This window comes from Acomys minous (assembly GCF_964271855.1).
Source record: "Acomys minous genome assembly, chromosome: 6".
NCBI lineage: Eukaryota > Metazoa > Chordata > Mammalia > Rodentia > Muridae > Acomys > Acomys minous.
In genome coordinates, this window is record NC_140487.1 from 56,437,584 (window position 1) to 56,450,697 (window position 13,114).

A 13,114-nucleotide genomic window follows, 5' to 3' on the forward strand; every position below is an offset into this window, starting at 1 on the left:
TGTGGTAGAGCATGCTGGAGATAGTGGGGTCTGGAATACAGAAGCCTGTCTCCAAGGCAGTCCCGGAGAGACAGGGTCCTTATACCGCAGTTGCTCTGAGTTAGGTTTATAATTCCTTGGCTGTAAGTTGGCCTTTCCAAGGATCGGAGGAAAATCTTACTTGTGTTACTCAGTGTTTTAAGAACTAAACTTCCCTTAAGAAATTACAGGAGAAATGCATAAATCTGTATGTTTAGTTCTGTATTATTACTGGAGGAATCAGATTGGTCCAATGAACACATAGAGAGTTAGAAATTAATTTGTTTTCATTAGACTTATCTCTCCAAATTTTGACCTCGATGCTCTGTGTGAGGGAAGAGTCTCTAAATTGTGTGTTAGTTATAATTTTCTTTAAGTTAACAGCTATACATATTTATGGAATACAAGTGATATTTCGATATGTACATAAAATAGGCTCCAAATTTTAGGTATATACGGTTGATTATCTGATTATATTTAAAGTGGGAGTTTCTTTGCCAGTATAAGCAGTACATTGGGCGGAATGCTTCAGTGGTGACCGTGACTGTGCAGTCGCTGTTGGCTGCATCACTAGGCATTTAAGAGAATGATAATTGATTATAAGCGATGTGAAAAGGGAAGGCTAGCAGTCTTATAAATTTCAAAATAGTTATCAGGGACCTGTGCTGCTGTGGTACAATTAAGCCTTGAAGTTGCCACTAAAACGCTGGGAAGAGAAGCCTTGCATCATTGTCTTTTAGATGGTTAACTTTGTATCGTTAATTAAACTTTTGAAAGTTGTGGGATAAATCAAATGCTTTTCTAGGGAAACAAGAAACAGTATTAATGAGCAACAACCCCATAATTATCCTTGTGAGTACATAACAGGGACACATTCATGTCTTTTCTTTGTGCAATAACTTTTACAAAGAAGTATTTTTAAACTGATCATTAATTTTATGACCACAGAAATGAGATGCAAAATTTATGCTGTTGTCATTGGCACAGGCTCAAGGCAGCACGGACATTATGTGTGATTGTAATGGAATGACTGCCGACTAATGACTCTGTAGACATTACATTTGAGCATGCTTCTCTTTTAGATGTCTGATTAGTCTGTAATGCTTTCAATTACGTCTGTAAATTGCATTGGATACTTTTACCTGATGCCCATTGTTGATTCGGAGTTCAGTATTTTATTACATAAACACACACTGAGCATTTTCCTTTTAATTTATAGAAGCCTTTGCAGGTATAGCTATAGATGCTTAGCCCTGGAGAGGATCGATGCTGTGCGCTACTCAACAGCGACCCCTGTGTTCAGTTAAAGCACTTCAAAAGAGAACAGTTTTCCTCTTTATTGGGTGAGGAAGTGGCTGGAAAACAGAATCAGAGGAGGGTAAAGGGATGATCACCAGTGCAACAAAGTAAAGGCTTTCCCAATGTAATGAAGCTTTAAAACGATGGGCTCCCCATTGATGCTGTGTGGATTCTTGTACAGTCTGAGCAGTTCTTGGGAGCAGAGGGTGGTGGCAAGAGGTGGTGTCAGGGAGGGAGGCAGACAGTCCCGTAGCAGTATTTAGTTTAGCTTGTTTTTGATAAATACAAATGACATTGATTAAAAAAAAATCCACTCTTTCAATCAGCTTTACTTTTTGTGATAAGTAAATTGAAGACAATTTCATTTTAATAATAATCCAAAAAGTATTTAAGTAAAAACAAGGCAAAACCAGAGAGGTCTTCAACATGTCAATGACAGATTTTTATAGAATAATTTTTTTATATTAAAAAGTTCTTGATGGTCTATCATTTATATTCCTTTTTATATATAGCATACATATGATATAGAGTGACATATGAACCCATTTGTATAAGGTCACGTGCATTAAAACAATAGCCATGTCAAAAGTTAAACTATTGATTTTCAAAACCTAAAAATGAAGTTTTAATTTCTTTGTTAGTTTCCACATATAGCATGAACATCAAGCCCGAGTGTCAGCTGATTTGAGGGTGTCACTCAGCTTTACTGTTTTCTGTAGCTCCTGCAGCTACCATAGTGAGTGCTAAGTTCCAGTAATGTATATAAAGGACCCTGAAAGATGAGCTCTGAAGGGTTGGTGACAACCATACACATCCCCTGGAATTGTGATTGGGAAGATAGTGCCACATTTAGTGTATCAGTAACAGAATTGGTAAGGGTGATGAGATAGCCATCTGTTCACTGCCCTTGTCCTCATGAGGGATGTCACCTTCTATGTTTTTGAGGATAAAGATGATGGTTTTTCATGAAATAGCAAAATGATAAGGAAATAGAAATTAATATTTAGTTCTTAAATTATGTAGACAATGTTATCTAAAGCCAACCTCTATTCAAAGTGTGCAGAAAAATAGGAAGCAGCAGATGGATGTCAGAGGGTGCACACATCATTTTGTCAAAACTTCCTTCGACTGATAGTGTAATTGAAGGTGCTCTCAGATAGTATGCGAGTAAGCATATGTGTCTCTGTGTCGTTGACTTCATAAGAAAAATGAGTATACACAACTGAGTTTAGCAAATAGCTAATTCATTTTAAAAAGATTTATTTATTTATTTATTATTATACAGTGTTCTGCCTGTACGGCAGAGCCAGAAGGGGACACCAGATCTCATTATAGATGGTTGTGAGCCACCCACCATGTGGTTGCTGGAAATTGAACTCAGGACCTTTGAAAGAGCAGCCAGTGCCCTTAACCTCTGAGCCATCTCTCCAGCCCAGCTAATTCATTTTTTTAAAAAAATATTTTACCCAAATACATGGGAAAATACCCAAAAGCTCTTATCATGGGAATTAAGCATGTAAAGCAAATAGATAAACCAACCTCTAACAAGCCAGCCCAGGGTTTGGGAACCAGGTAGGAAGCAGGCTTGCACCAGTGAAGCAGGCGGCTCAGGTACCGCTCTGTGGAAATGGAGAGAGTTCGTGGATTACAGTGTTTACAGTTAGAGGGGCTGTGTGACTCTTAAAGCATTTTGCCCTTAATGAATTCCTAAAGGAACTCTTGAAAATCTAACTATTTTTAATCCAATACAATCCCGTGGCTTTTAGTGAAAACAGTGTTCATGTGGCTTTATATAGTCAATTTCTCATTACAATTTTTCAAGTTATTGAGTAGGTAAAAGGGATTACTTGAATTATTTTCTCAGTTGTGCTTTCCACTGTTCAGTTTTTGTTATTTTGATGATTTTATTTGTCTTGCTTAGTTTTTTTTTTTCTTTGAACTTCTAGAAACCATCTTGATCTTGGGAATGGGTTCTTGTGGGTCATAGGAAAGCAGTTGTCTGCTGACCTTTAAAACTAGTTGCTAAGTAATTTGTGTTATGATGCGTATAAAATAAAGTCACACCTGGTCTTACATAGTTCAGAAAGTTATTTTATGTGTGTGTGCGTGTGCGTGTGCATCTATGTGTGTCTGTGTGTGTGTTTTCCTGTTGCAGTGACTACACTTAATGGTAAAACTGACTGCTTTGACAGGATACCATTATTTTCAATGGGCAAATCATAAAAGGCATTTCTGATTCTTTTACAGGTGATGCCGAGGAGGGGGATGAGTATGATGATCCCTTTGCAGGGCCTCCGGACACTACTTCCTTAGCCTCAGAGCGCTATGACAAAGATGAGGATGGCCCATCTGATGGTATGTGACCTTCTCCCATAGTGTATCCCTCTCGGTACTTTCATACAAAACTGATAGGTGTGGACGGGGTGGACTTATCAGAAAGCAGACAGTGCAGGCTCAGGGTCCCTCACCTTCAACAGAACCTTTTCAGGAACAGAAGAGCTCTCTCTAGTGGTCCTAGGGAGGCTTCTTAAGTTTGTAGTTGCTGCTTTTTAAAAGGAAATGCGCATTACTAGAATTTTTAGGCATGTGCTGGTATTATTATGGAAAGGTTCTTAGAACAGTTTGTTGGTTAAATTAATATCAGGTTATGCTTAATATTTGATTGTTCTCCTTAATGATTTTTGTATTATTTATTGTATAAATAATGAGCAAGATATTTGGTGTATTTTTTTAAAAAAACTTCATACAAAATGAGTTCGTAAAATATTAAATTAATTATTTCTACATTGCCTTCTCATACTGAGACAGGTTTTTTTTTAATCAAATGCCTTTTTACCACAAATTTTTATTTTTATGATTGCTGCTTAAGGTTGCCCTATATTATGCATTAATAGTATGGTATATTGTATTAATTTAGTTAGTAATAGAGTTATATTTTGCTGATTGTTAAAATCTGTGGACTGTGTCAGAGTCATGAATCTTATTTTTAGAATACATCAGGTGTCTCCTTTCTGACAGCTAGTCGAGTGAATCTGTACTCTAGAGTGGTCTATAGTTATAAATTAAGAATGTGTACCAGTTCATTAGCAATGTATACTAATTTGTGCTACTCAAAGTTTCACATAGACACAGAAATGAAGGATGCCATTTGCCACCATATGATGATCAAACTGTGCAGTTCCGTCTCTAAGTACAGTTGCTGAATGAAAATGTGCTTCTTGCATCAGAACACTCCACATTCTGTGTTACTCAGATCATTCCCTTTGGAAACATAAATTGCTTTTATGAGGTATAAAATTATGTCTATTGCAGAACAGGGATAAGTCAAGTACATGCATAAGTGATGAGTGAGCGTTCTAACCACTGAGTCAGAACAAAACAGCCTTTTTCTACATCCAGAACTTTGTTCAATGTGCAGTGATAATCATATCCATTTTGTGTTAACTTTTACTTTCAATTTCTGCTTTAAGAGGGAGGAATGTTTTCTTTTCTTTTTTCTTTTTCTTTTTCTTTTTTCTTTTTTTTTACAAACATGCATGTTTCTCTTAGCCCATGCTTGGTATCCATAACCAAGCATCACCCTTTTTGTTCTCATCTTTAGCATTTTATAATTGATGAAATAATACTTTCAGGCAAAATAATGAATTGTTATATAAGTTGTACTGTTTTAAGACTCATTACAATTATTTGTTTTGATTCTCTATAAAATATATTTATGCATGTAGGTATGTGTCTGTACACATACAGAGACAGAACATTTATATTCAAAAGAATAAAGATACATTGCCTGCATTCACCAAGTAGGTTTATCAAATTCTCAAAAATAGCACAAATATTTAGATCTATGGGGACCATTATGTTGAATATGAAAAAAGTCCTGCCACCTAAAAAGATAATCTAACAGTTAACTGTCATATGATCTAGAAATAGTCTAATGAGTTTTAGAAAAGTGAATTGTTATTAAATTACAGAATACTTTTATGATTGTTGTTTTCTTTCATAAGAATTAATGGTTTAGGGAGCTGGTGAGATGGCTCAGCAGGTAAAAGTGTTCTGAGTTCTAGCCCCAGAGCCCACATGGTTGGAAGAGAAAACCAGTTCACACAAGTTGGTCTCTGACCTTCTCATGAGTACTGCGGTACATTTGTGTACCACTCCCATAAATAAATACATGTAAAACAAATTTAATTTTTTTTCATATTTTCAAAATCAAAACAGAGAAGAAATACATTGATGTGAAAAGAACTTGTTATTAAAAATAATGGCATGTTTATGTGTAGACCAGTGTTTGTTAAATATCTGGGCTTATTTATTAGTGGTTAAGCAATTCTTAAGCGGATTAGACATTCCACTTTTACTATGATCCATTTTGACATACTAGTAATAGGACTGTAGCAGCTTTACATTTTCTTGGAACATGACGGGTTGATTTTCAGTCACTGGACATTTATTCCAACATATCATCTCATTAGTTTGCTCTTTGCAGCTTAGATTTTTGTCTGTGTTCTCTTTGATTTGTGGAATATAATTTCCTTTACTATTATCAGTCTAATGATGTGTTAATTACAAAAATGCTTTTAACAATAACTGTAACTGGTTTAGCCTTTGTCAAGTCTGGTTGTTTTTTGTCCTTTTGACTTTTACCTTATGGCAGGCACTAACGGTATCTGAATGCTGATGGATTATAAACTCTAAGCATGGTAATGTATTTTTCATAGAGTTAATGTAATTTTCAAGGTACTGCAAAGGTCAAACCTGCACATCTCTGTGAATTCTAAGTCTGCCTTTCCCTTTAATATTTCTTTTTCTCTGTTTCTCTGGTTCAAAAGTTCATCCAGTTCCCAAATGGCCACCTAATTTTCCAGTTATTCCCTCAAGCCATATGTGTTTTGGTTTCTTTATGGTTTATTAGGTACTGTAGGGAAGTAGCATAAGTTATATCTTCTAATGAAATTCAAGCACACTTCAGTGATGCTTCGACTTGATTGCTGGTAGCAATTAAATCACAGGCAAGGAGAATAATGCATGATCTCACAGAGTCCAGACACCCTATCGACACCGAAGGGGGATGAAAACAGAAACAAAAACAAACTCTTCAAACCCTGCCAGACATGATGTTTCCAGCCTGCCTGGTTTCTTTCTTTTTCTTTTTCTTTTTTATTGGCCAGCTGCCTGATGGATAGCAAAATCATAACTTGCTGCGTGCTAACAGGCAGAGTTCACATGTAGGTTATTGAGAGCTGATAAAGGGTTAGATGGAGTTTTGATTTTTGCATTGGACCTTGGTACACCAGATTAATGGAATTTCAATGAGAGACCAGAGAAGCCACAGCTTTGTCAGAGAAACAGATGGAGATCCTATAGTCACGTCTGCTCATTAATACTAGTTGCGTGAAAGGTGCTCTCGCCTCTATACAAACGAGTTGATATAATTGATTTTTGAGCGGTACATTGGAAAAAAGCACCTTATTGATGACCAGACTTGTAACATAAATAGTGACAGATTTTTGTATAGTTTGTAACATAAAAATGTACTTTGGATTTCTTCTTCTCTCTCTTTGGAAAAGCTTTTTGTTTTTTATTTTTTTCTTAAAGAGAAATATGTCTTGAGACCAATAGCTAAAAAAGGAGGAAATGCCATACTGAGAAAGAATAGTAGGCTATGATTTATTTATAAATGATTGCATGATTGCTGTCAGAGTTGCATTTGGATATGGTAATATTTGAAAGAAAGCAGATTTTTTTTTTATTAGCTACATGTCTTTCTGGAAAGTCAAGGATACAAGTTAATGATTGTTTTGGTATCATTGTAGATCACTCTTACAAGTTTTATGCTAATTGTGTGGCTGGAGATACGTTGGGGTGCTAATATATAATTAGTACCTTCAGTAGTCAGATAAAATTAGAGATAATTAGGCAGAAATCTTCAAAGATTCCCCCCTATTGAAGGCAGTGCGGTGTTTATGCACTGATGTAGTACACGTAAGGTAGTTGCCAGTCACTGCACAATGGCTTGAGTTTCCACTTTCTACCTTGAGGTCATTTCCATTTATTTTCATTGTGAAAGGAGGCCTCTAACCACTCGGTGTTGTGGCGGATCTCGAGGTGAGGTAAGAGTTCACAAGGCTGGAAGACATATATTGGCTCTTTTTGTCAATGATAGGTCAAAGGATCCCTGCCGACATTAGTTACAAATCTGAGTCAGGGCTGGGCCACAATCACTTCATGAGTAAGAAGCTGGACCGTCCAGCTGAGAATGTAGGAGAGCTGATGTGAACCGGAAGTAGAGAAGAGTCACTGTATAGATGCACCCTCCTAAGTAGAATTCCCAGTAAAAAGGGTTACGAGCTCTGAGCATTGGCAAAGACATTTGTCTAGGAAGGGATCTGTTCCTTACAGCTTGGAGATTAGGAAAATGGCTAAGCTATTTTGATCACAGCTTATGATATCAAGCAACATTCTTTTTTTCATATACTTTCCCCTAAGAAACTCCAGTATAAAAAAATTTGGATTTGTAAAACATGTACACAACTTGTTCCAAAAGACTGCTTAAAAAAGGATGGTCTGGGCCAGCAAGATGGCTCAATGGGTTAAGGCACTTGCTGACCCGCCTGATAGTCCCATGGCACGTTCTTGTGTGTGTTCTCTCTCTCTCTCTCTCTCTCTCTCTCTCTCTCTCTCTCTCTCTCTCTCTCTCTCTCACACACACACACATAGTATCAAGATGGAAAAAAGAAAGTAATTTTTCTAAGTTTTTATGCTATTTAATGGGAACACAATCAAACTAAAACAAAGTGGGTGAATGATTATAGCAAAATAGGTGAAGTAAGAAAGATCACAAAGCTACCATTACAAAAAAATTAAAATAAAAAATTATTTATTTTTATTTTGTATGCATTGATGTTTAGCCTGCATGTATGTCTGTGTGAGCATGTCAGCTCTTGGAGCTTCAGACAGTTATTAGCTGCCATGTGGGTGCTGAGAATTGAACCCAGGTCCTCTGGAAGAGCAGACAGTGCTCTTAACCGCTGAGCCACCTCTCCAGCCCCCAAAAATTATCTTTTTAATTCAACTAACAAGCAGGTATTTGCACTGTACATGAAAACGGGAACATGTGTAATGGAGCTGGGAAGAGATGATTGTCATGGAAAGTCATGACACTAACATCCAGATTAAGGAAGGATCCAGAGGCAGTCATAGCATTTGCTAACAGGAGTCCACTGATTTGATCTACACGAAGGGAAATACTTGCTTCCATTGATTTTTCCCTTCTAATTTGTTGAGTGGATTAGTGACATATTTCAGCATCATGGTAAACAAACCCAAATATTATAGGGAGGTCTTATATCTAAGTGGGTTTCTTGGGGTCTTGAATCTTGCTGGCAACAGTGGAGAAAGTTGCTGTAAAGAACATTTGGAGCGAAAGTTGGAAAACCAAGGTTTTATGTGCAAGATGATTGCATGGTCTAGCACAAGTGCATAGAGCAAGTGCTTGGCTGGAGCACCTGATGCGTCTGTCCACTCTGCAGAATTAGTAATATGTGGTGGCAGCAGTGAGATGATTTGCCTGGGAAAATGGACTGTGTGGGTAATGACTTGAGGAGAGGTTGAAGAGGAAGCAGTGGTGGAGATCTTAAGTTAGGCTGCAGCTTACTGCAATGGCCAGTTAAGTTAAAGAGTTGCGCCTTTAATTTGGCGGTCATCAGGAGAACCCAGAAGTAATCTATTGGTATGATGGCTGCAGAGTTCAGGGATGTTGCCTTGGCAATATCAAATGCATGTTGAATCAAAGCAAAGAACTATCTAATAGAATCAGCAAGCTAACTTTGCTACATTGTTTATTTTCAATCTTACCAGCATCTCTGTGGGATAGATGCTATTATTACTATCCAGCAGTCAAGGGAACACAGGGAAAGGGAAGTTACATGATTTGCCCAAAGCCTTGCCCTGAGTGGCAAACTGGAATTTGAATTCATGTTTGTTTGACCCAAGATTCAGGTATGTTTTCACAACCATTTCACCTTCTTCTCAGCTAGGCTGCCGCCGCTTTTGTTTTAGGAGTTATGGAGGAGAGCCTGAGTAGAGTGGTGAATATTTGATCAAAGAGAAGGGATTTCCTTCTCTGTACCTAGTCAGTGTCTTCAGCATTCCTGTAGCAGCAGTGTAACCTAGGTGCTTGGGAGAAATGCTGGCTCTCCATCCCTGTGCAGTATCTACTGATCCTGGAGCAGCCAGCTCTTTAGCTATATCCCTAGGTGTGCATTAAGGCGTAAGAACTGTGTTTATAGGTATTTATTGCATTGATCTTTGTCATTGAAAGGGAGTGCGGCTGCACTTGAGGAGTGTCCTGTGGCCAGGCCTCTCTGTTTATCTAAGAATATTCTGTGCCCACCTGCCTCTGCTCCCAGCACTCTTTTGGCCACCTGAACCCTTAGAAAAAAAAAGCTGTGTTTTTTTTGTTTTGTTTTGTTTTGTTTTTTTGCTGCTTAGAGTCACTTTCCAAGGCTGCTGCACTATAGCTCTTTCCCCTGTTTTGAGATAAGCTCTCACTATGTAGCCCAGGCTGGCCTTGAACTCATGATCTACCTCCCTTTCCAAAGTTCTGGGATTGCTGGAGAGTACCACTATGCCTGGTGTGTAGCTGCCCCATTTTTGAGCCCCCTTTCAGAGCCTCTTTTCTCTCTAATAAACTTCTCTGCTAAGGACATTGGGTAGGTTCTGAACCATGCTCTAGGCATGTTTGCATGTTAACCTGAGGGAGGCCAGGTTGTACTCACAGCTATTATCAGCAATGGACAGTGATGGGGCTTTGGTTATTACTAAACACTCAGAAGGCAGAGACTTTCCTTTCTCACTGAGCACATGGTATTTGGGCCATTCTTTGCATATAGAGAAGTTTTAAGGCTTCCTACTTGTGCCTACTTTCCAGACTGAGGCAGATAGCAGATTTAGAGTCTAAAAAGACAGTGCAAAGACCAGTTTGGTTTTAGAGGAAACTTTTTCCCAGCATAGGAGACCAAGGAAACACTTTTTCTCTAAAAAGCTAACCTGGAGGTGACCATGCCCAGGGCTAGGAACATTTTCAAGAAAAGAAGAAGGATTGCATGGTTTAAAACAGATTGTGAAAAAAGTTAGGCTCCATCTACTAGATTGTTTAACTGATGTTATTTTCTTTAATCAGCTTGAACTATCAAAAGACAATTCCCTTCTTTGTAAACTGACATAAACTGGGAGAGACGGGGATGGGGGGAGGTTAGGTAGATATGTGTGTATGTGGATAGATCAATCGATCGATTGATCAATTGATAGATGATAGATAGAACAGATAGATACTGGTCTAGTTATCTTAACCTGGACTTCAGCTCATGACGGCAGACTTCCCTTCTGGTCTTTGTGTACTATGCTTCTCACAAACTTAAGTAAAAACAAACAGAAGGGTGTACCATACACTCTTCCCCAAGTCTACTCCCAAGGGGGCCAGCTTTTTCATGGTGCCTTCTGTAGGCTGCCCTAGTAGTTTCAGACCCCACTCTCACAGTTCTGTCTGACTTGCGCTATGATGAATGTCTCTTCTGCCTCCCAGTTTTTTCCTATAATAGTCTTCATCTTTTTCTTTCTTTCTTTCTTTCTTTCTTTCTTTCTTTCTTTCTTTCTTTCTTTCTATTTTCCTTTTTTTGAGACTAGTCTATATAGACCATGTTAACAAAAACAAAACAACAACACAACACAACACAACAAACAAAAAACAGGGCTCCTTCTGCCTCTGCCTCCCAAGTGCTGATAGTTGATGGATATTAAATATTGGTCTCTATCCTTCATGCCCTCACTTCCCTCAAAGTTGAAAAGGTTTTGTTTTGAGCCCTGCTATGATGGAAGACCCAGTTGAGTAGTAAGGTGGCCTGTGTAGGATTCCTTGTATGCTTAATGCTGTGTTATTGTACTGGTCCAAGGATTTGAACCTGACTGAGGTGGCAAGAGGATGAACTAGAAGCCTGCATATATACATACATACACATACATGCATACATACACATACATGCATACATACACATACATGCATACATACACATACATGCATACATACATATATATGCATACATACATTGAAAGCTGGAATTGGATGGTCTGAGCTCTCTGGTGGAGAAACTGAAAGACCCAGGTAGCTCAGTGTGTTTATTATATAGTGTTGAGCAGGGAGGCAGGGTTATTGCATTTAGATGAAGAATAAGGCAGGGCTATTACATACCGATAAACAAGAAGGAAGAGTTTGTGGTGTATAGCTGGATCAAGGAGGCAGGCTAACTAATCTCAGTGGGAGCCATCACTGTAGGGAAGGCCTCAGGCCGTAAATATCTGGGGAGAAGAAAGCTATGGTGGCTTGGCCATTTTCTCATGGGTCTAAGGCAATGGGTCCTTGACACGGCCGTGTAAACAACACGCATTCACTCAGGACTTCACACACTGGACCTTTTCCCATCTCCACAGTCTATTGTTTTGAAAGGTTTTCCCCCTGAATGGAGGCTCTGACTGGGGTTGGGAGTAAAGTACTAAGTAAGCTTGTTTGGTAGCGTGTCTATAAGGCACCTTAGTCAGGACCAAAGAGGTGGAATGATACTCTTATAATTGCTACATTAAGTATGATGTTGCACAGGTCTGGAATTCATTTCCAGTTACAGGGTTTTAACCCTAGCTGTTTCTTTTTCAGTGTTGGGATTAGGCAGTCTGCAGCTACAGTCTGGCTTCCAGGCTCTTACTGGGAATTTTCTTCAGGGATTTGAACTTCTGAAAATTCAGCCCCACAGCAGCCATTGTTGCCAGCTGCCTGTGACAATGGACCTGAGAGTTCTCCCTGCACTGCTTGTGGCTCTTCAGTGAATGGCCTTTTCTTACTGTCCTGTAAATGGAAGGGTCTTCATAGCCACGCTCCTGCATGCTCTCCTGAATTTGGTGTCCTTGGTTAGCTCTTCATTTCAGTCTCATCTGTTTTCAGGTTGTTAGCAATTACTCATTCACAAAAATGAACTCATGACCTCATTTAATACAAATGACTGGTGATATTCTGGCTTTGGTCCTTAAAAGCAGACTTATGAGGGATTGAGGGTGTAGCGCAGTGGCAGAGTGCTTACCTGACTGCACTCCTGCTCCATCCCCAGTACCAAATGAATGAATGAATGAACGAATAAATAAGTAAGTAAGTAAATAAATAAATAAATAAATAAATAAATACAAAAGGGGCTTCAGGGGGACTTCAGAAGGCAAGGAGGCAGGGCTGGTAGGAAGTGTGGCTGGTGGAGATTCCGTGCTGTCATTTTTAATGCTATGAGGAAGCTGTTTCATCATATATTTTATGAGTAGTGTATGAAAATGGTTCCTTGGGGAAGAAGTAAACTTTAGTCACCAGTGGGAGGCCCACATAAGGCTGTCAGTGTAGCCTTAGCTCCTAATCACTTCGAATGAATACAAGCTTTCTGGAAGAACTTAGGTTCTATAAGCACTGTGGAAGAACTAGCCCTTCTGAAATAACTGCAGCCTTGTAGATATGATGGCACATGCAGTGATTATTCTAAGTAAATATTCAGAAGGGGAAGAGTATTGCAAACTGGAGTTCGTAGGTACATTATAGAAGAACCTAAAGTTTGATAGAGTTTAGTTAGGCTGGAGGAAGATGTAGTGAGTAGAGGAGGACTTTCAGCCAAACCAAGGGGCTGTGGGACAGGAAGGAGTCATGCTGAACTCGAGCCAGTTGAAAGACTGCCGCGCCTGGGAAGAATAGGCAATGTGGATTGAACAGACAGGC

The 13,114-nt window shown here is 38.8% G+C and overlaps 1 protein-coding gene across 2 annotated transcripts in view; it reads left to right on the top strand.

Annotated features, from left to right (window-relative positions):
* SKAP2 (src kinase associated phosphoprotein 2) overlaps positions 1 to 13,114 on the top strand; it is a 148,274-nt gene that overhangs the window by 13,798 nt on the left and 121,362 nt on the right. For both annotated transcript variants that reach the window (XM_084784423.1, XM_084784424.1), the window contains exon 4: positions 3,565 to 3,672. In XM_084784423.1, coding sequence (XP_084640549.1) covers positions 3,565 to 3,672 — 108 coding nt within the window. The remainder of the gene's footprint in view (positions 1 to 3,564; positions 3,673 to 13,114) is intronic.